General features: G+C 39.3%; 3 protein-coding genes across 3 annotated transcripts in view; 1 reads left to right on the forward strand and 2 right to left on the reverse strand.

The window, feature by feature from the left end:
- Nucleotides 1–2103, reverse strand: part of ablim2 (actin binding LIM protein family, member 2) — a 127458-nt gene extending 125355 nt beyond the window's left edge. The window contains exon 1 of the mRNA XM_084711567.1: nucleotides 1793–2103. Coding sequence (XP_084567693.1) covers nucleotides 1793–1805 — 13 coding nt within the window. The 5' untranslated portion in view covers nucleotides 1806–2103. The remainder of the gene's footprint in view (nucleotides 1–1792) is intronic.
- A 3142-nt stretch (nucleotides 2104–5245) lies between these two features.
- On the forward strand, nucleotides 5246–19674 carry zcchc4 (zinc finger, CCHC domain containing 4). The gene is made up of 12 exons (XM_084712675.1): nucleotides 5246–5450; nucleotides 5854–5972; nucleotides 6052–6134; nucleotides 7016–7288; nucleotides 8886–8966; nucleotides 16650–16722; nucleotides 16797–16947; nucleotides 17423–17523; nucleotides 18285–18406; nucleotides 18835–18910; nucleotides 18997–19048; nucleotides 19152–19674. The coding sequence occupies exons 1-12, from the start codon at nucleotides 5363–5365 to the stop codon at nucleotides 19331–19333; spliced, it is 1401 nt and encodes a 466-aa protein (XP_084568801.1). The 5' UTR covers nucleotides 5246–5362; the 3' UTR covers nucleotides 19334–19674.
- On the reverse strand, nucleotides 8988–14618 carry LOC146306229 (E3 ubiquitin-protein ligase TRIM62). The gene is made up of 7 exons (XM_084712674.1): nucleotides 14417–14618; nucleotides 13768–13992; nucleotides 12953–13048; nucleotides 11592–11828; nucleotides 11473–11492; nucleotides 11252–11382; nucleotides 8988–9717 (listed from the first exon to the last, which is right to left on the reverse strand). Exons 1-7 carry the CDS (start codon nucleotides 14507–14509, stop codon nucleotides 9116–9118), a joined length of 1404 nt encoding a protein of 467 aa, XP_084568800.1. The 5' UTR covers nucleotides 14510–14618; the 3' UTR covers nucleotides 8988–9115.
- Nucleotides 19675–26441: the final 6767 nt, after the last annotated feature.

Here is a 26441-nt window from a genome sequence, read left to right on the forward strand (position 1 = left end):
CCCCGGCAGCGCTGCAGAGCATCGATGGGTCTCCTCATTAAAACCAAGGGACATCCAGGCCCTCTGTTTTGAAGGGCTGGATTCAGTAATCAGCTCCAATCTCTGTCCTCAGTAATATCTTATTTTTGGGAGATGTGCTGCAAAGTTGAGTGCTGGAATCTCTCAGTTTGTAGGCCTAAATCAAATCCTTTAACCTAAACTGTGTGCTCCAGTGTTAGGCTGCATTCACACAGAGTTGAGAAAACAGAAAGTACTGAAAAACTACAGATGTATGTGGGCACAGTGGATAAAAATGCTAAATAAGCTACAGCAGCATTTAGATAAAACCCAAACTCCCGATTTAAAAAAAACACCCCACTGTGCATGTCAGGAATGCATGACAAAGCGATTCATTTAGAACGTCCACGGGAGACTGGCATTGTCATGGTGCAAAGATGTGTATTAATCACAGCTAGCTAGCTAACACATTAGCTAGCTAACACGCCAACCACAGTAAAGTCTCAACCTGTAACCAGTACAGTATTTTTTTTACCATATAACATATTTACAGCAGATACTAAACAAGTACAACCAAATACAAACAATCAGATTATAGCTAATTTTTAATTAGCAAAACAGACCTTTTTCATGACAGCCTTTACTTGAAAGGCTCTGCTAGGCTAAATGGAACAGGACCTTAAATTAGTATCTTTGGCGACACTAGTCCAAGTTACTCCAGTTGCTACAGTAGCATGTGGGCATACTGTATTAAAATGCTAAATTAGCTACAGCAGCAAACTGGAATTGTCTCAGTGCAAAGTTATGTATCAATAACAGCTAGCTAGCCAACACACTAGCTAGCTAACGTTACATGCCACACACTGCGCCACACACCACAAGTAAATTCTCATCCTGTGGGAAACACTGTACAGTATTTTTTTTATCATATTACTTATTTGTGGCAGCTAGTAAACAAGTGCAACCAAACAATCAGTGCATAGCTAATTTTTAATTGGCTGAACAGTCTTTACTTGAAATGCCAACATGTATTTACACTACTGTTTACTTAGTATATAAGTGGTATCAGATTTTAATTTGATGTAACTGTGAGCAACAGGGTTTAATCACCCACCTAGTGTTTTTTTGAAAGTGCCTGCCCATTTCCAAACAGTTTCCCAGGTAGGTTGATACACGTATTTATTTGCATATGTAAAAACAAACAGTGCAGTGCTGTTGCTGCAGGACCTGACAGTACACAGGCTCCAGACGCATCATGTTACATTTGTCGCCTCCAGCTCGGGGACAAAGCCAGGTGTGACAGTCAGCAGCAGCAGCAGCAGCCCACCAGGAGTCAGGCCTGCTGGAGACAGTGGCCATGCCTCTTTAGAGGAGGCAGGAGTGACTGCAGTCAGAACAGAGCCTCCAAATCCACTGTGGGCGTTTCTACCTCCTGTCTAATTAGCCTGCATGACATTCATTTTCACAGAGACAAATTTGAAACTGTGTCTCAACATCAGACAGCCTCAGTGTTGACTGGAGCATCACATTTGGGTGCACCCTGCGTTTTATCAGCAGATGCAGGACAGTTGTCTATTTTATCACATTTTAAATGCACTGTAAAAACATAAAACTTTATAATGATGCCAAATCAGAAGAAAAAAGTGTGTAAATTTGGACACAGCTGCCACACACGCAGTATTGATCAACACAGCTCCATGCGAAGCCCTATTTGAAAATTAAAACTGTGTTATTGGGGTTGTTCCTTTAAAATTGAGCCAGTGCAGGATGAAAACCAGTAGAAAAGCGGACTTACCAGTGCTGCTCATGGTACCAGTCAGACGTCTTCTCCAGTCAGATGATGCACAGTAAATAAGCCACTATCCACACTGACAGGACATGGATGATGCCAGCAGCCGCAGAGCGCACACACCTCAGTGAATGAATGCGGGGAAACGTTCGCACAGAGCCGCCAGTTGTCTCCGGCTGTCCCTCCCCTCCAGCTGAGGCCGCACAGAGCTCACAGACACAGCCACACCGAGAGGACAATGTCCCGCATACACTGCAGGGCTGCGCTGCCTCACTGTACGGCAGACAGACAGTGCAGGTTGGGTGTGGGCGCACGGTGGAGAGACGCGACTTCTGTCAAGCGAGATACGAGAGTGAACAGGGTTTCCGGTGTGCCTCTTTAAAATAAAAGTCTTCCTGAACGTTGAGTCTATTTGGGGTTACTGAAATAGAGTTTTTTGAGGATGTTGTAGACAGTTGTGATGCAAAATCCGGGACAGTTCAACAGCGCAAAACTTAAAACACCTCTGATCATTTTTAAATTTTATTTCATTTTATTTATTTCATATTTTTCAATTTGGATTTAATTAATTACACCCTTTTGAACATAAGTGTTTATGATTTTTTCTTTCTTTTTGCTGTTTTTGTTGTTGATTTTAATTATAATGATTATGGAGGCCCATTTCCACCAGTGAAAGAAAAAAAAATATCCCCATGGTAAGTCATAATTATGAGATTTTATCACTAAAAAGTCATAATAATGAGACGTTGAAAGTAATAATTCTGAAATTAAAAAGTTGAAATAATGAGGTAAAAATAAGAATTAAGAGATTAAAAGTCAAAATTATGAGATTAAAAAAAACAGGCTATAGTTTATAACTTTTTATCTCATAATTAAAACTTTTATCTTATAATCATGATTTTTTTAATCTCATGATTATGATTACATTTGTTTCTGAGCAATCATTTTCCATTTTCCATATTCTCCAGTAATCAAGTAGTTGTTTGGGCCAGAAAATATCAGAGAATGTTAAAAAAAAATAATGTTGATCAAAGCTTAAGACGACATGTTTTGTCCACAACTCAGAAGTATTCAGTTTACTGCAGAGAGGAGTAAAGAAACCAGAAAATATTCACATTTAAGAAGCTGAAATCAGAGAATTTTGAATTTTGAAATTAGTAGATTAATAATATATGAATTGTTGCAGCTATAATTGTTTTATGTTCATTGTTATGGTTATTAGTTTGTTGAGCTGTTCCTTTGTTTATTTTGTGCAATTGATTGATTGATTGATTGATTCATTCATTCATTCATTCATTCATTTAAAGACAAAAAAATGTGAAGTTTCCACCCAGTGAAGCATTTTTTTTACAATAGGCCATGATAATAAATCAGCAGTCGTTTGCATTGTGTATGGTAGTATACCATTCTTTATTTTGAAATGGTAATCCTTATAATAAAATAATCCTAAAAATCCCCATTTTTACAAAATGTAACTTAATCGGATTACATCTTTTTTTATCTGTAACTGTAATTGAACACACTTACCTTTTTGTATCCAGAATATGTAATCCCATTACATGCAATCTGTTACTCCTCCAGCCTGCCTACACCCAGTACGTTTATATGCTCATCGTTCAAACCGTTAGGCTATGCTTTTACTCTGAAGGAAACAAGCAGCGCTTCCTGTCTCATGTTAGGTAACAGAGGGCATCTTGCTTGTGTTTTGCTTCAGCATCCAGCAGACTGCTCCTGAACACAGCATCCTCGGGCTGACAGCGCCACTGCGCCTGTAGCGCGGCATTCAGCGGGAATTGTAGTTTTTAAGAAACAAAACACCCGTTCTGATAAGCAGCATGAAGCTGACGTTGGACTACAAGTCTGTTCAATGTAAACAAAGTGTATTGTGAGGGAGAAAATCTGTTTGGATGGAGCAGCCGATTATTGGATATACCTATATATATGACTATAGTCGCTAAATGTTCTGTATGCAGTCTGTTTATGTGTCTGCATTATTTTAATATCATGTGTGAATCAGTGAAGGTGTTAAACATATTGCTCATTCTCTTTGTGTTTAGAAGAACAGAATTAATTGGGTCAGTGATTTGTAAAACAGCCTTTGGGAAGCACTGAGGAGGAGGAGCTGGAGGAAGATGACAGCACTGAAGGAGACATACAGATCAGGGATCACACATCTTCTCTGAAGTCCTTTCAATCAAAAACAAAACACAACAGAGCTACTTCACTGTAATTTACTTTGATTTAAAGCAGTCTATAAATTGGATACTCTGTGTGTGATTTAGCGATTTTTGGTTTGAGATTTGTTTGGCCTTTTTATTGTTTTTGGGAGGTTTGCTTTTTTTAATTTTTTAACTTTAACTAAAATTGTTGTGAGCAAACATACTTTAAAATAACTTAAAATACACAAGTAATAAAGAGATCATCTTATATTTAATTATAATAGAATTATTATAGAATTATGATATTGCTATGAAGGTACTGTTCACAGAATAAAGGATAGTGTGCATTTAGTGGCATCTAGCCTAAATGAGCAAATGAATATTGACAAAAAATAATGTAGAGGACCAGTGTGTGGAATATATTTGCATCTAGCATTGAGATTACAGAATACAAACACTTTGCCTCACCCTCCCCTTCCAAACATGGAGAACCTACAGTGGCTGCAAGATGTGAAAGGCCCTTTCTAGAGCCAGTGTTTGGTTTATATTTTCTGGGTTTGTCTCTTGTGCTGTACTTATATTTAACTATAATATGACTATTATAGAATTATCATTTAGGTCAAATCTTTATTTACAGAATAAGGGATACATTTAAAAAGTAAATAAACATGTAAATGTAAATAAACACATCCTTCTATGGTAACAAAATCACCATGATTTATAATTTCAGGTGATTATACACCAATAAAAACATACTTTTTTAATATTATATTCAATTTATGCCGTATTCTGCTAAAAATAAATCCCTGTTAATCTTACACACTGTACCTTTAACTCAGGTTGTAGACTAGATTTTTCAGGCCCTTTCAGAGTTTGTTCAGTATTATTTCTTATTAGTTTTGATCTGGGCATTTATTCAACTGTATAATAATTAAATAGTGCAGTACAACAGTTACACTAGAGTCATTACTGAATTAATTTATTTATTCAAAATGTACATTTAAACCAACCTTCTCTTATTTATAATACTCTTACGCTTACCTCCCATCTTCAGCATTATTGTTGTTTTGTGCTGTTTATGTGTACCACTGTTGTTCTACCAAATGACTCTCACAGAACAAGACAAAACCAGCAATATTTTCAGCGATAAAAGCACAATTCTTAACAGATAACAGAACATAATAAAACCTATAATTTACGTCTGTGTTTTTCTTTTTAACATAGTCTTTGATTGGACAGTAAATAAAGTCAATCATCAGAATAATCATCAAATATGCACCGACGAGCTCTTATTGTGACAGTATCCTCATGACGTCAAATCTGCGCGACAAGAAACAGCAGGGCGACCACTCACTTGTCATGCTGCACGCTTAAAAAACTTCAGAGTAAAGTTTATTAATTGTTTCATATTAACAACATGGATATGAACGAGACTAACGACGACAGTTTTGGAATAGAAGTTATTCTTCCAAACGGGGATAAAACAGCGCCATGTTGTCCACACGGTAAGTCTACATGTACGGAGCTTTACACCAAACTGCGTTAGGAAATCCTGTATTTCTCAAAGTTGCTTCGTTTTATTAATATATATGCACACACCGTGAACAACATTACAGTATACGAATACGTCATAGATTTTAATGAATTCGGCTTGGGAATATAAGATATAACTGCTCGTATAGCAATAAAATATCAACCTAAAGAGCTTTACATCCCAAGCCATTATGGTGTATGTGACAGAAAAGCAGCGTGGGAACAGCTCTGTACCTAATATTTAGCGACATTGTAGCTAAATACATCCCGCCTCTTTACTGGTGAGTGTTTGTGGAAACATTTAGGGTCATAATTGAAACATTTTATCGAGTTACACCCCAACAGAAACATAATGGAGAACTTTTGTTTTGTCAGGTCCAACCTTGCTGTTTGAGAGAGTTTTGAATGGAGGTGAGAAAGGCAGGAGGTTTTATGCCTGCTCAGCCTGCAGAGACAGAAAAGACTGCAAGTTCTTCCAGTGGGAGGATGAAAAGGTAGGCTTACCGTCTGTTATAACAACATGTTTGGTTGATCCAGTGAACTGTCTTTCATTTAAATTACTCTGGTCTGAAGGTATCAGAGGCCAGGCTTTTGGCCAGAGAAGCAGAGAACCAGTCAAAGAGACCTCCGTTCAGCCAGCAGGAGTACTGCAGCAGGTAACAAGTCAGGTGTCATGGCCTCCGTCCTCTGACTTTTAACAGGATTTAAAGGGACAGTTAAGGTTATTTGAATCAGAGTTGTGTGAGGTGCTTATCACTGATCGAATATTGCCTACAGTAGATGGCAGCTGGCATGGCCCCAGTTTGGAGAAGCAGCAGGAGAACCGGTGTAGGAAGCCAAGCAATGTACTGCTGTCATTGATTTTGCATCTTGTTATATTGTGATATAAGTGTTGTCTTTTTCTGGTTTTAAAAGCTGCATTACAGCAAAGTCATTAGCAAAACAGTAATTTTACCTCGCAGAACACAGGAGTTGGTGGTCTTGTGCTGCCTCTATTGATTAGTTAGTTTGTGTTATCATGCAACTTTGGTGTCAGTTTGGAGTCACCAAAATAACATAATAATCCAAAATTGAGGCAGTGGTAGACCAGCAACTCCTCTGTTCTGTGAAATAAAATGGCAGATTTTGACTATGGAGTTTGGTCAGTTTGGAGAAAGTGATATTTGGCCTATTTAACAGTAGCTCTCCTTCATAAAAAGCTGTCTAACAGCAGGGTAAAGGGATGAATATATTATAAATGTAGTGTAAATTTAAACTGATACTGATTATTTATTTTTTATTACTATTTTTTCTACATTTTACCACTGACCCTGTCCACAGCATTACATTGTTTGGCTTCTTACACCAGCACTCCTGCTGCTTCTCAAAACTGGGGACGTGTCGACCGCTGTCTGTCGTAGGTAATACATTGTTGATGAGTACCTCATTTGACAACACTTTAAAAAATCCAAACTATCCCTTTAAATGGTTATAATGTGGAATTAAATTCAGAACCCTTACAAAAGTGATCCAACACTCTCTGTAAATTGTCCCTCAGGTTCAGACAGTTTGCCTCCCTCCCGCTGGATGAGAAGAAGTTCTGTCAGGACTGTCAGATTCTGCTCCTGCCAGCAGAGCACGTGGCCCACTCCTCTCACAGGTCCACAGCTGTCACCGCCGCTCAGCTGAGGAGGCCCAGCGCGCTGCTGCGTCCTCTGGACAACAAGAAGAGCAACGCCCAGTACCTGTTCACTGACCGCAGCTCCCACTTCCTGCTCGACACCCTGACTGCCCTGGGATACAGGAAGGTGCTGTGCGTGGGCACACCCAGGTACCAGAACTTTTCTTTGAATTATGGTGGGCCGTTCACTCAAATCTTCTCTCTTACCATGGCTTCTATCTAGGCATGAATTTTTAGATTTTTTTTTTTTTTGTTGGGGTTTAATTTTAGAATTTCATGTGCATCACTCAAAGAATTAAAAAATAAAAGCATGGTGGCCAGATGGCCAAAGATGCATACCTTACAACTTTCCTTTTTATATCTATATTTTTAAATATTCAGCAGAAGTAAATGACAGAAAGAAAAACTTATATGAAGCAGTGTCAGCAGAAGCAGTGTCCCTTTACTCTGAATAATCAACATTAGTCTGGTTTTAAAGGAACTACTTTCTGCTGGGAAAAAAGGTCCAAAGTGTGTTTTCACATCTAAGTTGTTTGGTCAAACAAACTTTGTCTATCAAACTCTAGGAGTAAATGCAGCACGGTATAGTATGTCAACCTATGAGACAACTTACTTACTTAATGTGGATTGTCAAGGAAAGCAGTGTCCTGTTTAATTAAGACAATTAACTTTCTTCATTCAACCATAAATTCATTTTCAACATTGAGAAAGGGGTTATAACAGGCTGATTATGGTTATGTGAGGAATTCATTAAAAAGCTTGTAAATGTATCAGATTTGACCATCTGTCCATCATTATTCATCACATTTTACAGGGAGGCTACAGGACCTCAAAAAGTCCTAAAATGTATTAAGTTCACATTTATTAATAAAGTGCCTAAAAAATTATTAAATAGGTTTAAATTCTGTGTGGGAAGGTTTTAAATATTTATTTATTGAATGCTGTAAGCATGGTCTAAATTTCACTCAATGATAAAAATGTATGCACATTTAATCTTTGGAAAAATCAACAAGAGTTAAATTCAATTGCCTCTGTTATTCTCTTAGTCCCATATCAGACTCTGGCCATAAGATAGATGTCATTAGATAGTCATTTTGCCTTACTTCTAATTTTGAAATGACAATATATGCATTTATGTAAAAGAATATATTTATTTTTTCATTTGATATTTATTTTTGTTGTGAAATTGGCCTTAATTAATGGGGTGGTATTAAAAATGTTGAAAAGTAGCTTGCTGATCCATGTAGACACCCTTCGGTCTTTGGTTGGTGTCATGCAGCAGGATGAGATCATAACTGCCCAGTCAATGAGTTACCGATCAGTCTGTATGACTTCATGTTTGTCAGCTCTTTTTCTTTGGTCTGGACCAACTGAACTGAACCAGAGGTGCCAAAACAACTCACAAACACGAAATGTGGATAAATAGATCTGTTAAGGGATACTAAACCGAAAACATTTAATTAAATTCAGAGTTTTATAGTCAAAAAGTAAGATTTCATTTTGAAGAAAATGCTTAATACTTCTAATTAAATATGAATCAAATAGGCAGGTTAGACTATGTCAGAAGTTTTAGCTGCTGCTGGCTAGAGGTACATCAATTATTCAGCTATTATATCAGCCTTTAAAAATCTATTCTATCAGTCAGTAGTAGTCATAAAATTTGAAAAGACTTAGATCTTGAACAGTATTAGAAATCATTTTCTTTATTAAATTTTTCATCAGTAATTATTGTTGCTGTTTCTTCCAGACTCCAGGAGCTGATAAAGTTGCGAAACCTGGAGCAGAAACATGAGCCAATGAAGAGTCTGCTGCTGGACATCGACTTCAGGTTAGTTTGTGTTTGTGTCATTGTGCGACACGATGCCTCTACTGTACAGCTGCTCTGATTTAATGCTATATATACAGTGCATGGACAGAAAAGACTGAACACATCATCGTTAGAAACACGTTCACAGTCCACGTCCCTGTCATCGTGGATCATGGGGTGTTGAGATCACTGAGCAGCTCCAGGTGATTTGGCCACATCTGGTTGTCTGTTGGTTTGAGGAAGCGTATGGCGAGGTACAGTGGCTCCGTGAACTGGTGATGAGCCCTGTCAAACACCGGCGTCACAGCTGCGGAGAATCTCTGCAGGACAACCATGTTGTCTGCATCGTAGAACATCAGCTGGCCCTTGTCATAATTCACCAACACTCCCACCTTTCCCAGCGGCATCTGCCCAACACCCTGGCACGCCACATGCCGATCGTTGTGCCAGGCAGACAGACGGCCGTTCCGAAGCTCCACGCACCACGAGTTTCTGTTCCGGCCCAGCTTGGCGCCCTTGTCCCGGCCCTTCCTCTCCAGGCTGGCATAGGCCACGCCCACAGCCCAGGCGGAGCAACAGTGGACATCGACCTCCCAGTACTTCTGACCAGAGATGACAGGAGCGCAGCCCAGAGCGCAGCACACCTTATCAAACTGAAGAGGGTGCTCCGGAGCGGAACGGGCAGAGCTGGAGAAGGCCAGGCTCCGCCCCTCTGAGTCCACTGCAATCTGGCTGTGGCAGGTCTGCCTGTCAATCACCATGGGGGAGGACTCTGAAATCAAACAGAAGAGTTCAGTGGTAACCTGTCATTGCAAAACAATGAGAATGTTTGATGGCAGTATCGGATTTACAGAGTTTACATTGTTGCAATAGTGTGATGAAGTACTTTGAATTTCAGGCATTTATATGCAGACATTTCTATTGGATTATTCCATCTACTGTATACAGTATCTATAAAGCTGAAGCTCTGTACCTCTAGAGCTATTGACAGCTTGACTACAGGCAGTTGTGAGCATCCTCAAGGACAGTGTTCACCAATCTTGGACCTGTTCATTTGAATCAGGTGTGTTGGAGCAGGGAAACCTCTAAACCCTGCAGAGTAGTGGGTCCCAAGGACCAGGACTGGGAAATGCTGCCCAGGAAAATTGTACTTCTAGGTGAGAAAAATTGTAACATTGTCCAGGGAAGATTACAGAGGTGGGACCAAGTCATTGTTTTTCCAAGACACAAGTAAGTTCCAAGTCAGGTCCAGGTCAAGACAGCCAAGTCCCAAGACCAAGACTCTCAACTTACTATTCTTAATGCAACTTCATAAGTTGAACATTTGTGTGTGAATAAAATCTTTAGTATATATTTTTTTTTTCAAACCTGTTTCAAGTGGGAATTAAGTATCAACTTGCTGAGAATGAAAAATGTTAATTCAGGAAATGAAGGGAAATGAATTCGTGGATTCACACTTTTTCAATAACTGACTTTTTAATCTTTGGGCTTGGGAAAGTTATCAAGTATTTTCAAGCTGAAAGCCTCAAGTCCAAGCTAAGTGACGACTCACTGATGTGAAAAGTCTAAGTCAAGTTGGAAAACTTGTTTGATTTTGTCTTAAGTCATCAAATTTGTGACTTGAGTTTGACTCCAGTCCAAGTTGTGTGACTTATGTTACTGAGCTCCAGTTGACAAAAAATATACTTAAGATATTGTGTATGTACAAAATCTACAAGGTCGCCGACAAAAAATTTATTTGGGTATCCAAAGCATGCATGTCAAAAGTTACAGACAGAGACACAGCAACTTCCCAATTCATTTGACATTTGAAGTTCAGTAAGTTGAAGCTAATATTAAGATAGTTAACGACCTAATTCTTAGTTAAAGTTGGCAAATTACAAGGCTTGAAATTTGGTTACATTATGGCTTGAATTGGGACTTGTCAGTCTTGACTTGAGCACAAAGGCTTGAGTCTTAACTTGTGACTTGCAATGAATTGGTCCCACCTCTGCCAGAAAGTAGGTATGGCCCTTGCATTAGACTGAATAAACTGGCATTTAGCATGGAATGTAGACTGATATTGCAATATAATATAACATACAGTGTCATACAAGACTAGATCCATCCTCCAAACTTCCAAGGGAAATTAATTTCTGTGTAAAAAGGAAACATATATACAGAACATCTATGGTGTTTTTTCCCAACAACACATGAAAATGGACACTACTGGCATGATTCTCATCTGCCCAAATGAATCCATACTACACTGAATGAGTTAGCTGGTATAATGGATTGATATAATGTAGAAAAAATGGCCTCAGTACCTAAAAGTAGAGTCTTCCTCTGCAGCTGAGCTCTCAGGTGTTTGGAGATGGAGGATAATGTTTTCAGGAGCCTTTCAAATCTCTCCTCATTGAGTCGAATTTCCTGCTCAGAGGCGGCTGGTTTCTTAGCACTGCAAGAGAGATCACAGAGATTATAATGAGACAGAGAGATTTGAAGCAGAGGAGCTGAAAACATTTCATGTAACACTGCAGTGCTTTACCTCACGTTCTCAGCCTGGACCTTGAGATGAGAGACAAACAGAAACACTGATTAAAACAGCAGGAAAATCCCCTCGTTACTGTATTTTGAAACGCTGTTTGTGCAGTTCTTGAATCAGACCTTCCTGTCTTCCTCTGCCATTGGAGTCATGTTCAGTGCTCTCCTGGTGCTGCTGATGTTCTTAGTGACCTGGTCCTGGTGTTGTTCCCAGTTCTTCAGAACCTGGTCCAGTCTGGTTCTGGTCCTTCTCAGGTCCAGCTCCAGAGAGTCCAGGGCGGCCTGCTCATCCTGATTCAGGACACACCGCATGCTCTCAAAGCGCTCCCGAACCTGCTGCTTCATCACCTCTGTGCTCCTCTGCAGGGAGGAACATGGACAACATGAGTGCCAGATGTGGAAGACACACCAAAAGGGTTTTATACAATGGAGCCATGGACTCCATTAGTGCTGTCATATCTGGCACCAAGATGTTGTTTTGGTTTAGTTTATTTGATTTATAAAAGGCCAGTGTGCAATGACATTGATCATTTACAAGAAATGAAAACAATGGTGGCACCAGATTTAGCGAGATGCTAATTTGCATCTGTAGTCCTAAACATAACAAGTAGTAATAGTTCCTGTAAGCTGCAAGTTCTACAAGCTATATGAAGTTGTTGTTGACAGGACATTGACCATATCTGTGTCTCTCTAGCATAGCTCCTAGAAATACCATGACCAGGATGACTAAGAATATTCACAGCCATCTAAGTTGCAGGGTTGGGCCTCCATGTATCGGACTTCTTGTTGGAGCACATCCCACAGATACTTGAGCTGATTGAGATCTGGGGCGTTTGGAGGTCAAGTTGAAACCCTGTCAACACCAGGCCACATTATTCCTTAGCTCCATGGTCCAGTTCAGACGCTCATGTGTCCATTGAAGGCATCGTCACCGGTGGACGGGGGTCAACATGGGCACTGGTTTGCGGCTACACAGCAAGCTCTGATGCACTGTGTGTTCTGACACCTTTCTATCATGACCAGCAGTTTGTGCTACGTTAGCTCTTCTGTAGGATTGAACCAGAGGGGCTAGCCTTTTCTTCCCATGCTCATCAGTGAGTCTTGGGTGTCCATTACTCTGTTGGTGGTTCACCGGTTCTCCTTCCTTGGACCACTTTTGGTCAGTACTGACCACTGCATACCAGGATTCTCTGACCTTTGGAAATTTTCTGGCCTTGTGCTCTGGCCATTACAGTCTGGCCCTCATCAAAGTTGCTCACATCCTTACACTGCCCAATTTTTCCTGTCTCCAACACATGAACTCAAAAAATTAACTGTTCGCTTGCAACATAATATATCCCACCCCTTGACAGGTGCCACTGTAAGAGGATGGCCAATGGTATTCACTTCATTAGTGAATTAGTAGTTATTTGCAGCCTTCTTTCTGGGTGATCAGATTTATAGTAACTGTTTGAACTATTGAGAGATTCAGGTCTGATACTTACAGAGAGGTCTGCCTTGCGTTTCTTCAGAGACTGGATGTGAGCCTCAGTCTTGGATCTCTCCGCCTGCAGCTCCTCCATACGTCTGGAGAGCTGCTCCTGCAGAATAGAGTTGCAGTCAGTCAACGGTATTTGCATACAAGTAGATTATTTTCAACTTCATAATGTGGACTAGGAAATATTTGTACCAGTACTCCTGTCATATCAGTCTGTTGACAAAGATGAACAACTTTTCCAAGTAAGGATTTTTTCTTTATCAGACTTTTTGTTTGTTTGTTCAGATTATAAAAAATGTCAAAAACACAGAAAATTGTCCATTTAATTTATCTGGTATTCTGCATGATAAATGCCTGAGCAATTCATCATTGATCAAAATTGCTGATACTTTGCCTTTTGTTGCAATTGACTATGATTCGTTTTTTATTCTTATTACCCTGCCAATTACTGTTTCGATTTCTTGATTTGTTTTTCTCTAATGATTAACAAATAGGCCTAGCAGCAACAACAACAAGCAGCAGAACAAACCCCGAAGAAAATCAGCATATTCCCACAACTATTGATTGATTATTCTAGAAGTTAGTGAACATCAAATAATAATGAAGAAAACATACAATATAAGTAAATATTAAACGGATCAAATTACTATATTGAACATCAGTTTCACAGCGGGTAAAATAATCAAAGTGATGATAGACATCGATTGCGTTGCGTTTAAGGAGTTTTGTTAACTTTATTTTTTCCAATGAACAAGTGAGATGGCTTCAGAAGTCTGGAAACCTTTGTTTTTGTACCTTAAAAGCTGTGTGAACTCTGTTTACCTGAGACGGCTGTGCCACGCTGGCTATCTTTCTCTGGAGTTTTGGAGAACGTGGGAAAGGCTGAACATTGTCACTTTTGGAGTCCAGTGGAGTGAAGCTCAGTCCGTCCTGAAATACACTCTGGCTGCCAGCAGAGGGCGCCATGAGACCACTCTGTGCTGGCTGAGCCGCTGTTGACTGTCCATTACCAGCAGAAAATGCCTCTTTTTCTGCCATTTCTGAGGACTGAACAGTACAACAAACATACTTTAAACCTCTACCCAAGAGACCTTTCTTTCTTGCACTGTGCAAAGGTTTTTGTGTACATTTCCTTTATCTGTAGAGCAACCAGTTCTTCAGGTTTTAGTCTGTGAAAACATGTCTGAGTCCATGCCAAGCTTTTTGCTCTCATTTTCTCTGCAGATTTACTAAGAACAAAACTACTGAAAACAGTTGCTTTTACTGCTTTCTGTATGTTTAGCATTCAAATTTGACATATTTAGTGTGTGTACAGCTGTAAAGTACCATGTTTTCTTCAGTCACAGTTTTATATTTACAGTGGAATCAACCATGAGGGCTCTATATGCTCTCACAGCAGTGTATTTACAGTGAATATTCAAATACAGACTTCTTTTAGCCGGATTAAGTTGGGTTTTTGAGCAGTTCTTACCGGAGGTCTCTTTGCGCTGTGTCTGTGCCGTGTGTTTCTGTCAAGAATGTGCAGAGTTGAGGTGTAGGGAGGGTGTGTTCCTCTGACAAGCATCAGCCTGCAGCAAACACTCAGACACCTTATCGTTACCTGGAAACACTTCTCAGGATCCACCGTGTTTGCTTTTTTGCGTGTATGTACAGCAGATAAGTTGAAACTTGCTCTAGCCTGCTATTATTGGCCAAATGAAAACAGAACCAAAGGCAAAGTATTGTATGTTTGCAAATTAATGATGAAGATAATAATCCTAATTTGTATAGTCCTGTTTAAGACATAGTTACAAAGTGCTTTAAAGATAAAATTGTACACAGACCAAGAAAAACAATAAAAACATAACAATATAAAATAAAAAATAAAAAAAATAAGGAAAATGTAGTACCTATGGCATAGCCATGGGTGTGCAAGTGTGTGCCTGTGCCACCCAAGGAGGCAGTTGGCACACCCAAAAATAAGATGCAGAATAAATGTTTTGTTACAGCCTTTACTAAAATGTTTTGTTTGAAACTGTGGTCTCATTATAACTGTTCATTGTAAAAGATTAAAAGATTCTAACTTATGTTCAAGCACCATCATGCACAGCCTGACTAATAATCAGATTTTTTTTCAAGTTTATACATGCACAAGTACCCACAACCCCAGCAAGCATCTTGGGAGATTAGCGGTATAGTAAACGATGAAACGCCTGCAGCTAGTGCAAGTACTTCACATTAAATAGTCTCTCAGTTGAAAGTGAAGTCACAGAGACTTTGGAGTCTGATGAAACTGAATCAGGCAAACCAAGTCATGCCTTCTTTCCCCTGTTAAGATTCTAGTCCAGTCTAGTTGTCATCTGTTTTATTGTTGCCCCAATTTGGTGCTAATTAATAAGCTCATGCAATAAAAGATTGTACTGTGACATATAAATAGCAATCAAAGTGTGGACTGCACAATGACTAAAGCACTTTTTATACTGTGTTCTAGCTATTGTGTAGAGAAGCTTATATAGAGAATAATGTATGTTTTGTGTAGCTGCACATCAGTCTGACCTAATCTGTGTTCTAGAGAATATAAGATGCAGCACACTCCGTTTTTCTGATGCATACCTACCATCTTTTTTCTTGCTACACTAATGAGTAGGAGCCAAAAAACAGAACATACTAAAATCAGTAAAATACAAGTGATAAAAGAGCAATGGAACTAAGACAAACAACAGATTTATTATAAGAAAACCTTGTAAAGGTAAGTTTTGAGGAGTGATTTTAAAGAAGGTACAGAGTTTTCTCAGTTAGGGAGTTCCACAGTAGCAAGGTGCTAACAGAAAAAGTCTGGTTACCTTTAGTGACAAGGCAGGCTGTGGGAACAGTTAAGAAGGGTCCACCTGAGGAATTGTCACAGAATCTTTGTGCTATTTGTATTGTCCCCGGGGATAACTGGACATTTGTCATTTTGAGTACTAACACCCAAATTGGGGATAGACTGATTAATGTTGCAGGAGAGGTTCCCCACATTCTTTTTAAGGCAACAGGTCAGGTAACCTGACACGCCAAATGGTTTGTTACACAGAACCATCTGGGAAGTCTGTTTGGAAAAGGGCAGGCACTTTCAAAACACACTTTGCAGGTGATTAGTTGAACTATCTGTGTATCTTGTCAAACATGAGCTAACTTCAACCAGTTGCTCCTCTTTCAATAGAGAAATACTCTCCATTTCTGATATAACTGATGCTATTACAGTATCTATGCTAACCTCTTCAGGAGCTACCATTGTTTGTTTGAGACAAGTAGCTTCCATGGACACACCTACAAACCAGTAGTCTCTCCTAGGATGCTGATTGGCTGCACCACTTTTGCTGCAGCACAAAAGGATAACTTGAAGCCTGGCAAGATGGATTCTCACATGATCTTGTGAATCCAGCTGCTTCACAAGGTAACAGGTCAGATTTGGGGGTTGGAATAAAGGGACATCACATTTGGTTCTGAGAAATGAGCCTTAACCTGACAAAGTGTCTCAGTGTCCTTACTACCTGACAGTGGACATAAATTAGTGTATCATCTGCATAAAAGTTGAAATTAATATTATATCTGTAGATTATTTCACTAAACAGAAGCAAATTAGAAAATAATACGGGCCCAAGAAGCGACTCCTGGGGAACCTCACATGAGAGAGAACATTGTCTGAATGTTGACGTTGAATGTTTTGTTTCATATCATTTCAGATACGCTCAGTTCTACAGCCAGGATGAGTTCTGTCACTACAACATGTTCAACCATCACTTCTTTGATGGAGAGGTAAGTGTTCACACACTTGGTGTTTCATGGGTCTGCTTCTCAGTTCGATATATTGAAGCTCTGTCTCTTGTCAGGCGTCCAGCGCCATCCTCCAGGCCTTCCTCACAGAGTCTGACGGGGAGAAGGTGGTGATGGTCGCTGACCCTCCGTTCGGCGGCCTGGTGAAGCCTCTGGCCAACAGTTTCTCTCTGATCTCACAGACATGGAGGAAGCTGCAGAGTTCTGGTCAGTGTCACTGTGGAGTTTGACAGTTTATCCTTTTACATTTTTCATTTTTCCATATTCCATTTCATATTGATTTGAAAATAGGAATATTCAGTTTAAAATGTGATTTTAAAAGGAAAATTCAGCACTTTTCATATGGATGTCCAGTTATTTGGTTACTTATAACAATTTTAAAAGTACAATTTCTTTACTTTGGGGTGCCTGTAGGGGGGCTAGCTAACAAGCTATGATAGGCAGGTAGTACAGTGGGTTCATGTGACCCTCCTTCACATTATACATGGTCATGTGATATAAAAAAGGTGATTATTGTTGCTTAAAGCTGCTGCAAGTGATTCTGGAGATTGATGACCTGGAAATGAGACTCAACAATCAACCATCTTTCTCCAGAATCACTTGTAGCAGCTGTAACTTCTTTTGCCAACCAGTGACATCCAAGTCCAGTGTTTTAAGCCAACATCCATGTTTTTATGTGCAGACAGCGGTGACGCTGACATGCCCATGATGTGGATCTTCCCGTATTTCTTTGAACCTCGCATCCAGGAGTGTCTCCCCTCACTGACCATGCTGGACTACCAGGTACACATCATGTAGTACAGTGCCAGTGTGGGAGGTAACTGTACATCTGCAGCACCTTGTTGAGCGTTGTAATAATTATGATACCAGTATTCATACCAGTATCTTTAAAGTGATCCCAATACCAGTGGAGTACTTCATTTTACACCTTTTTTTACATCTCTTTTTGTCTACTGTCACATCGAGGTTCTCTCTTTCTAATTTCAAATATTTAGTAGGTGCAGTTGCCCAATCTGCAACTCTGATTTTGTAATTATCTAATTATTATTTTAAAAAACTTTTTGTTAAAATGGCACAAACACAAACAGCAAAAACTGTCTATTCCAGCTCCCTCGAGCCAAAGTTCCAGTGGTTTCTTTTGTCTGCCCAACAGTCCAAAACCCAAAAAAGATATTCAGTTTGCAAGGATATAAAACAGGGAAAAAAAGCAGAAACTCCTGGAAACTGAGGTGAATTTCATTTATTTATTTGACATGTCTGCATGATAAATGGCTTAATAATTCTTTCTTCTTCTTTTTTTGATTGCACTTCTAATGAAACTAATGAGAAACATCCGTGAATATAAAACATGCAGAGGCAAAGCTGCCCTGGAGCTGCAGCACAGTGACTCATAGATCAAAGTAACAACCTCAGACCAGCAGTGATCTCCTGTTATTGGACTGTAAAGTACCTGCAGTCTGTGCTCCTTATGGAAGGTACATGTTCTCCTTGTGGACTACAAACAGTATAGTATATAAGTATATATGTGGTTTGTTCCCCACCAGGTGGACTACGACAACCATCCTCTGTATAAACACGGGAAGACGGGCAGGAAGCAGTCTCCTGTCAGACTCTTCACTAATATTCCTCCCAGAGACGTCGTCCTGCCCAAAGAGGAGGGCTACAGGTATCAGCACGCCCACTCTGTCAGCTCTGATCCAGATCAGCTGACTGCATGGTATCAACCAATAAATACCAACACATTTTAGCACAGTTGAAGCCTGTAGTGCATTTTGGCCTTCAATCTCAGTCTTTTCCCACTGAAACAGCGCAGCTTACCAACAGAGGCTGGTAACGAGTTGAGGAAACTAAACACGTGTATTGATTATTGGTGGGGGCTGATCGAGATCATTATCAGCTAAGTTTATCTGTCACTCATGTTGAAAGTACAGAACATAGTGGAACACAGAGTGGCTTTATTGTGGGAATTGGCACTTTGATGTGTTCCTACTATACTAATCTTGGACCCCTCTTGTAACTGTAGGTGTCCTCACACAGCTGTTATGAATCTGAAGTTGTGTTAAAGAGTCATGCATCTTCTCTTCCTCCTGATAGATTTTGCTCTGTATGTCAGAGATTTGTCTGGTCTCTCAACAAACACTGTGCTAAATGCAACGTCTGCCCATCCAAGGTATAAAACCACAGCTACATACATTATATTTTGCTAATTTTCTTGAAGCCATATGTTCAACTTCTGTCTTCCCTCTGTGTCTCCAGGATGGACGAGAGTGGAAGCACTGCTCAGCGTGTGAGAAATGTGTGAAACCATGTACGTAAGTCCCTACATAATCACCATCATCAGAGACAGGTGGAGGACACTGATACACTGTTAAGACTGTAAATCACTTTTATTTCTGATTTTCCCTTCTCAGCCTGGAGACACTGTCAGTCCTGTGGACGCTGTGCCCTCCCCGATCACCCGTGTGGACGGGCTGGAGGACAGGAGGGCTGCTTCAACTGTGGCAGCCTGGAGCACAAACGCAAAGCCTGCGCCCTCAAAGACTCACACAGAGTCAACAGGTGTGTTCGCACAACAGTTCCTGTGATGGGTTAACACTCAATAACTCCATCAGTAAGATTTAATGTTCGCATGTCTTAATTTGCTCTTGTGTGTCTGTCTGTGTTTGGCCCCTCCAGGCATCAGTCCAGTGCCAAGAACAGAGGCAGAAATGTGTCCCAACCCAGCATCTTCAAAGCTAAAGCTAAAAAGAGGATGTCTGGAGCGGCTCGTAGAGCGAGGAAGAGAGATGCTGTGTCTGAGTGACCTCAGGGTTCATGCAGTATCTTATCAGTGTGCAATCTCAAGAAAAGAAGTCTTTGTATTTAAACTCAGATGACTGTTCTAAACTGTCAGCAGTGGTTGAAGTAGAATAAAAAAATCAATATAAAAAGAAAATATGCCTTGTGTTTTTCACTGAAATGCACAGACATGTAAAGTTGCTATTTATCCTGAACACAGCTGCCTGATTGTGTGGGACCTAACAGTTTAATTATTTTCTCTCTAAATATCAACCCGAAAGGGACAAACACAACATACAACAAATAGTGTAGGGCCATATAAAGTTGTCACAGCTAACTTGTTAGCAAACATTTGCGTTTTTACACATCTACACAGCAACATTAGCACCCATTTTAGTCAGCAGTTCAGAATTTTTTGCCAAATTACATCCAAATGAATGTTACTGTTGCTCTGTGTCAGCTTGATTTGTGAGTAGGCAGCTGTTCGCTAACAAATTAGCCATTTCAACTTCATACAGTGACCTTGCTTTTAATTACTTAACAAAGTAATGCTCATGTACACATGTACATGTTTTTAAGCTTGGTGTTTTTGTCATTAGAAAGTCTACAAAGGCCTCAGCAAATTAGTGAAGACTGTATTGTCATAAAATAAGTCATTAAGTTCTATAATTTCCTACAGTTTGATTTATTACAATACATTAGACTACATTTGAGTGGCTCTTAGTGATGTTCAGCTGGTTTGACTTGGTTGTTAAGTTCGTATGGTTTATTCCAGATGGCATTAAAAATGTCTTGATTTTCACATATTGAAATCTGACCTGACTAAAAGACACAAGTCAAAAACAGGATTCAGTGTTGCTTCATGATCACACAGAGTGAGTTGAGCTTTGGCCACATGATGGCAGCATTGTTCAGGTTTACTTTTCTGTCTCATTCTTTCCCATATAGCTTGTTTGCAAGAGATTGCCAGGTAGTAAAGCAGATACATCCAAGTGGAGCAGACATTACGTTACTTTAAGTGGGACACGTCCTCACACAGAGACACACACTGTATATGATAGCTTCCAGTGGAACAAGGGCTGTCTTATAAACTAGATATATGGTTATACAGTACATCCTGTCAGAGTGCTGTACTGTATATGTTTATGGTGATGATGGTGAAAAGACAGATTCATCCTGACTCACACACACACACACACATCTGCTTTCATTCATGTTTATCCAGTGTGAACAGTGAAGGCAACCAGACACAGAAACACTTCCCGTCTCACTGTGGATAAGTACACTCACTGATTCTATGCTTTTATTTTGAAGGTGACGTGGTATGTTGCCGTCCAGCACTTTAAGTAGACATACAGATATTTGTGTAAAACAAGACTTCATCTAAAAATATGTATAAGGTTTCATCTGTAACCCTCTTGTCTTGCAGGAGTTCTACTAAGATACAACCTCAGCCCTTCTAGAAGAACCTTTTAGGATCTTTTACTTCTAAGAGTGTACAGAAAAGCCTCTTGGACCCTAAACCCAACAGGAAGTCAGACATTTTGAATTGATGTAGCAATTTTTGTGCAATTTCCAAACTTTGTCCTTTGACGAACTTCTAGAAAATTTATCAGACTTCATATTGGGTCAGTGCCATCTAAAGACCTTCGTGATGAAAAGTTAGTAAAATTCTGGGTTTTCGTTGAATAGCGTCGCCATGGCGTGGCATTGAATTTTGATGTTTCTCCATGAAACAGGAAGTTGTTGTAACTTGAGTGTACATGGTCAAATCTACTCCAAATGTTCGATAAGCGTCCTGGCCTGAGGACATAGCACCACCTACTGCAAACAACAAGTTTTATACTTTTAATGTTTCAAGCTAAAATTCTCGAACAGCAGTGACGTAACACTCTAGCTAACCAAAGTCATCAAACTGTAACTCCTACTTGAAGCAGCATAAAGTTTTTGTGAAAACTAGGAAACTTAGCAAAGAAATCAAGAGAGAAACATGAAAGTAAGAAATAACAGAGAGCGAGACAAAAATAAGAAATCAGGAAGGAGAAAAAAAGCAGGAGATTGAGGCCGAAAGGAGCGAGTGGCCAGCAGAGCGTTTAAAGAAGCTGAGCGCTGATGTGTGATTCAAATGCTAAACAGGCAGAGAAAGATCCATATCTGTCAGCCTCTCTCTCTATGAAATGGAAATGAGCTCAGAGAGATGGAAAACAGGGGGGGGAAGAAATCTAATTAGATATCAGATAAAATGTGGAAGAATGGAGCTTTTTTTTTTCTCTCTGCTCCAATGAATTTTACATTCCCACATCAAAACAGTAGACCAAAGTGCAGGGGGATAATGTAGGTATATGGAGTGGAATAGACAGAGAAAGACATGCAGGGTGGTGTGAAAAGAGACAAACCGAAATGTGGACTGCATGTTTACACACTCAAAACTGTATCCTTTCTTTTACTACTTTATAACATAATCAGATCAGTTATTCTGTGGCCAGTGAGAGAAAAGAATATCCTTGTTGTAAACCATTATTATGAGACATAAAGTTGAAATTATTATTATGACTTTTAATCTCACAATTACAACTTTTTACATCACTTTTGACTATTCATCTCCTAATTTCAATGTTGTGTCTCATAATTTTGACCTTTTGTTTCATAATTTTAACTATTTATCTCATAATCATGACTTTATCTCATAATTCAGATTTTTTTAATCTCATTGTTTTGACTTTTTATCTCATAATTGACTTATGACTTCACCTCATAATTTGACTTTTTAATATGACTTTTAATCTCATAATTATGAGTTTTTGATCATGTTGAGTCTCAAGTCCCTAACCATCAAATCTGTGGCAAGAGTCCACAAGTCTACACCTTTGCAGTATAATGTTGTTAAATACATTTCTAGACTTCCTGTGCAAGAGATTCAAACGAGACACGTTCAAAAAAAGGTAACAGTGGAGAACTTTTTTCTTTAGGTTTGTTATTTGTTTGTAGAATAAAGATGTAGTGGACTAATTTAAGTTTAAGTATGAAAACAAATATTTTAAGCAAAGTTTCTGAATAATTTTATTTGACCCTGTCACTATTCAAATTCTAATGAGTGCAGCTGAGCTGTCAACCTTCTGAAATTTATTTAAAAAGAAAAGCACATTTGATGTTATTAGATCCTTCTTTTCCCTTGATGTTATGTTTAATGTCCAAGCAGCAAATGACTCGTCATACAGTCCAGACAGGGTTTCTGCTCATTTGTTTATATGAAGTGTCTGATAGCTGTTTTTTTGGAGTTGATTCAATGTTTTTATTTTATGCCGTTTTGTCTCGTTTCCTGTCATGTTCCATATTCTGCAGATTCATACTAATCTAATCTCATGCGGTCAGCGTGAAGCACAGCTCTCTTGGCAGAGTCTGCTGAGTCCCACTCCACTGATAGCACCGCCTCAAACTGTGCTTTGTATCTCAGAGTAAACTCTGGTGTTTGGACTGGCCGAGCTTCCCCGAGTGCGCCAAAAAGCCTTAATGGGAAATGATGTTTCTCGGCGGCGTGGTCATCATCATGCTGGGTGAACACTGTAGATGGTGGATGCTCTGCATGCATCAGGGACAGACAGAGAAAAAAACTACTCTGGATTTATGAAACTATCCAGCCAGTCAAAACCCAAGTGGCTCTTGATAAGTTTTAAGAGGAAAAAGAGATTTGATGACTTAAATTGTGCTGATTTTCATACCAAATCAGATTCTTTGGTTATTTTATTGGTGTAGTCTGTCAAGTTGTGAGGTGGGCAAAATTTCAGAAATAACTTTTCTTATCACATAAAGAAAAAACTTTGATTAGCATATTAGAATTTCTCATGCAACAGTAAAACATGACATGACTGAAATGATCAGATCTAATGGACTCAAGTAAGCAAAAGAATAAAAGACATCAAGCTTTTTTAAACCAAAATACTCAACTTTAAGACAAAAACGTTTTGGTAGACTGAAATAATTTGAATTCTTTAAAACTTGTTTGGGACTTTCTGGGTGGGACTTTCTGCTAAACTGATTTGGGTCCTACTTAAAGGACAGGGACAACTTTGTCTATAGGTAATTGAGCGGACAAAAATGACCCATGGAGTTCCCCGAGGCTCTATTCTGGGGTCTCTTCTGTTTGATATCTACGTGCTCCCACTAACTCAGATCATGGAAAACAAAAATATATGTTACCATAATTATGCAGAGGATACACAAATTTATACAAACATATCACCAAGGAACTGTAGTCCAATACATGCACTCAGTAGTTGTGTTGAACAAATCAGCAATTGGATGTGCCAGAATTTTCTTCAGTTAAGCAAAGAAGTAATTTTTTGGAGCCAAGGAAGAAAGATTAAAAGTAAGCCTTGAGCTTCAATCAGTAAAGTTAAAAAACACAAACAAGGCAGAAATCTTGTTGTTATCACAGACTCAGACCTGAATTTGCCCAGCCAGATAATTTTCCTGAAGAATATACCAAGAATTAAAGGATTTATGTTTCAGCATTTTTTTTTTAAAAAACCTGGCTTGTCCAATTCTTTGGTTTATGAACAAATGTCCTTGACTGTGCTGTCTTGTGCAAATTAGCAAATGTTAGCATGCTAAACTAAGATGGTGAACATTTATCAGCATATTTGCATTGTTTGTGTGAGCATGTTAACATCACAATATTAGCATTTAGCTCTGCGCACTGCTGTGGTTGCCATGCCATTGTTCTGACAGCCCATTATTCTGAAAACGCAATAGTCCAAAGAAGTCCCATCGGACCGAAAGCCCATTTTTCCAACACCCCCTTATCCCAAAAACAAACATACACTGCTCTGTAGGCCCATAGCTTCAAAAATACACACTCCCCTTGCACTTGTTAGTTCGGTGACTGCCGTCCATGGTGCTGAATTGGTGGGGGGTTTGCCCTTAATAGGCTGTCTTTCTGTTATTCTACCAAACGACATTTCCAGAGATTTTACTGTTGCAGACAAATTTCCAATGTTGGAATAAAATTTTTTTAAGTTTGATCTCAGTTGGTGGACGCAACCATCACCCGAAATGATCAGTGTAGGCTGATCAAATCCTAACGCGAACTATTAACTGCAGGGACAGTGTGTGTTTGCAGAGCAATGGGCAGTCTTTTTCAGGATAATGGGCTCATGGACAAATGGGCTTTCCGTCCGATTGGACATTTTCCAGATTATATCAGTTTTGCAAAAATGGGCTGTCAGAGCAATGGGCTTCTGTTGCATCCAAAGCCAAAAAGATAACCTATTAAGCCCCCACCGATTCAGTACCATGGACAGGACCAGTCTTCTGTTGACTGATGCTGCCTTGTCAAAAAATGCTACCATAACCCGAACCCCAACCTTAACCCCCTAACCAAGAGAACCCCTAAGCAGCACATCTCGATAGGTAACACTTATCGACAGATCACTGCTAGTCACTGAACTAACAAGTGCAATGGGTGTTTGTTTTTGTGATAAGGGGGTGTCAGACAAATGGCCTTACGGTCCAATGAGACATTTTTCAGACTATTTGGGTTTCGGAATAGTGTGCTGTCAGAGCAATGGGCTCCTGTTGTATACAAATACACCCTCACAGATTTGTGAACATAGCTGAAGACTCTTAGTCTTGTTTGTGAGATGCAGTGCAGTCTGTAGAGGAGCCAGTTATATGTTTAACTGTGCAGGTGGTCCCGAGTTTAATCCTCAGCAGCGCTGAGTTGATTACAGGTAATGCTCTGTGCTTTCACGGCACACAGCGTTAGAGGAATGTGTCTCTCCAAACTTAAATTTCTATCTTTAAAAAAAAAAAAAGCCTCTCTTTATACAATACTCATATGCCATATGCACATTCAGCATTATGGGTTGCTGAAATTGTTCCTTCTTTTCATGTTGACCATGAAGTGAATATTTTTTGCTGAAGCTACACTGTAAGAAATGGGGGTTTTAAGAACGGGGTGTTCAAAGCAGAACCGTTCCTGTTTAACTAAATGTTTTGCTGCGTTTTGTCACAGCTGTACTATGCAATCTGAGACATGTCTTCTGCCCTCTGGTGGATCATTAGTGCACTGCAGGCAACAGTGCAAAATCCAACATGGCTGCCCTCATGTAGTGAGTTGGACATTTTTGGCAGTGAAATCTTTGCTTTACTATGTAGTTAAGTGAAAAAAAACAATAATTACTTCATGCTTTGTACCTTATCTTATAGTAAAGTCATGCTGAAAATGTGTGTTAAATATGATGCAGACGGTACATAAGATCATGTATTTGTGAAACCCTCAATCATTATTTTATTGAAAATGATTATATAATCTGCATTATTCCTCACATTGCATTTTTTCCAAATGCAGTCTGCTCTCATAATTAATAACTTTTGTGTTGCTAACAGTTATGAGCAAGAGTATATATATATATATATATATATATACATACATACATACAAACATACATACAAATACATACATATATATATATATATAATTATGTTTTGTCAAAAGATCAGAAAAACTTCAGATAAAAAAAATGGATTTCCTGGCAATTACTTCATGTATCAGGCTTCACTGTGTTAAAATATGAGATGAATAATACCTAAATATTATGAAGAGACATTTCTTTACGACTCACATGAATTTTCAATACTATATACAGCATATTTACAATGATTGAGGCTTTCTATCCTTATGTGAAGGAATATTTTCTAATAATTAGAAAGACGTTGGTGTATCATGAGATGATCTCCCATCAAAAGAGATGTGACAGGGACACTTCAAACAGCACATCACACCGTCAGCGTTTGAAACGTTCAATACAGTTCATTGTCCAGGCTGGGTCAAAGAGACCAGCTGCTGAACTGTAGCAGCGTTTTGTGAAAAAAGCTGAAAGAGGCAGTTGTTGGTTCTATTCCGGTCCTGACCTTTGAAGCAG

This window comes from Lutjanus erythropterus, chromosome 23 (genome assembly GCF_056507025.1).
Source record: "Lutjanus erythropterus isolate fLutEry1 chromosome 23, fLutEry1.hap2, whole genome shotgun sequence".
NCBI classification, from domain to species: domain Eukaryota; kingdom Metazoa; phylum Chordata; class Actinopteri; order Lutjaniformes; family Lutjanidae; genus Lutjanus; species Lutjanus erythropterus.

Excerpts from the sequence above, each read along its gene's own strand:
- LOC146306229 (XM_084712674.1), bottom strand. The coding sequence starts at position 14,509 with ATGCTTGTCAGAGGAACACACCCTCCCTACACCTCAACTCTGCACATT. Across the intron at positions 13,993-14,416 it reads ACAGCGCAAAGAGACCTCCG|TCCTCAGAAATGGCAGAAAA; the intron begins GTAAGAACTGCT and ends TGTACTGTTCAG. Across the intron at positions 9,718-11,251 it reads GAGGAAGACTCTACTTTTAG|AGTCCTCCCCCATGGTGATT; the intron begins GTACTGAGGCCA and ends GTTTGATTTCAG.
- zcchc4 (XM_084712675.1), top strand. The coding sequence starts at position 5,363 with ATGGATATGAACGAGACTAACGACGACAGTTTTGGAATAGAAGTTATT. Across the intron at positions 7,289-8,885 it reads CTGTGCGTGGGCACACCCAG|ACTCCAGGAGCTGATAAAGT; the intron begins GTACCAGAACTT and ends TGTTTCTTCCAG. Across the intron at positions 18,407-18,834 it reads CCCAAAGAGGAGGGCTACAG|ATTTTGCTCTGTATGTCAGA; the intron begins GTATCAGCACGC and ends TCCTCCTGATAG.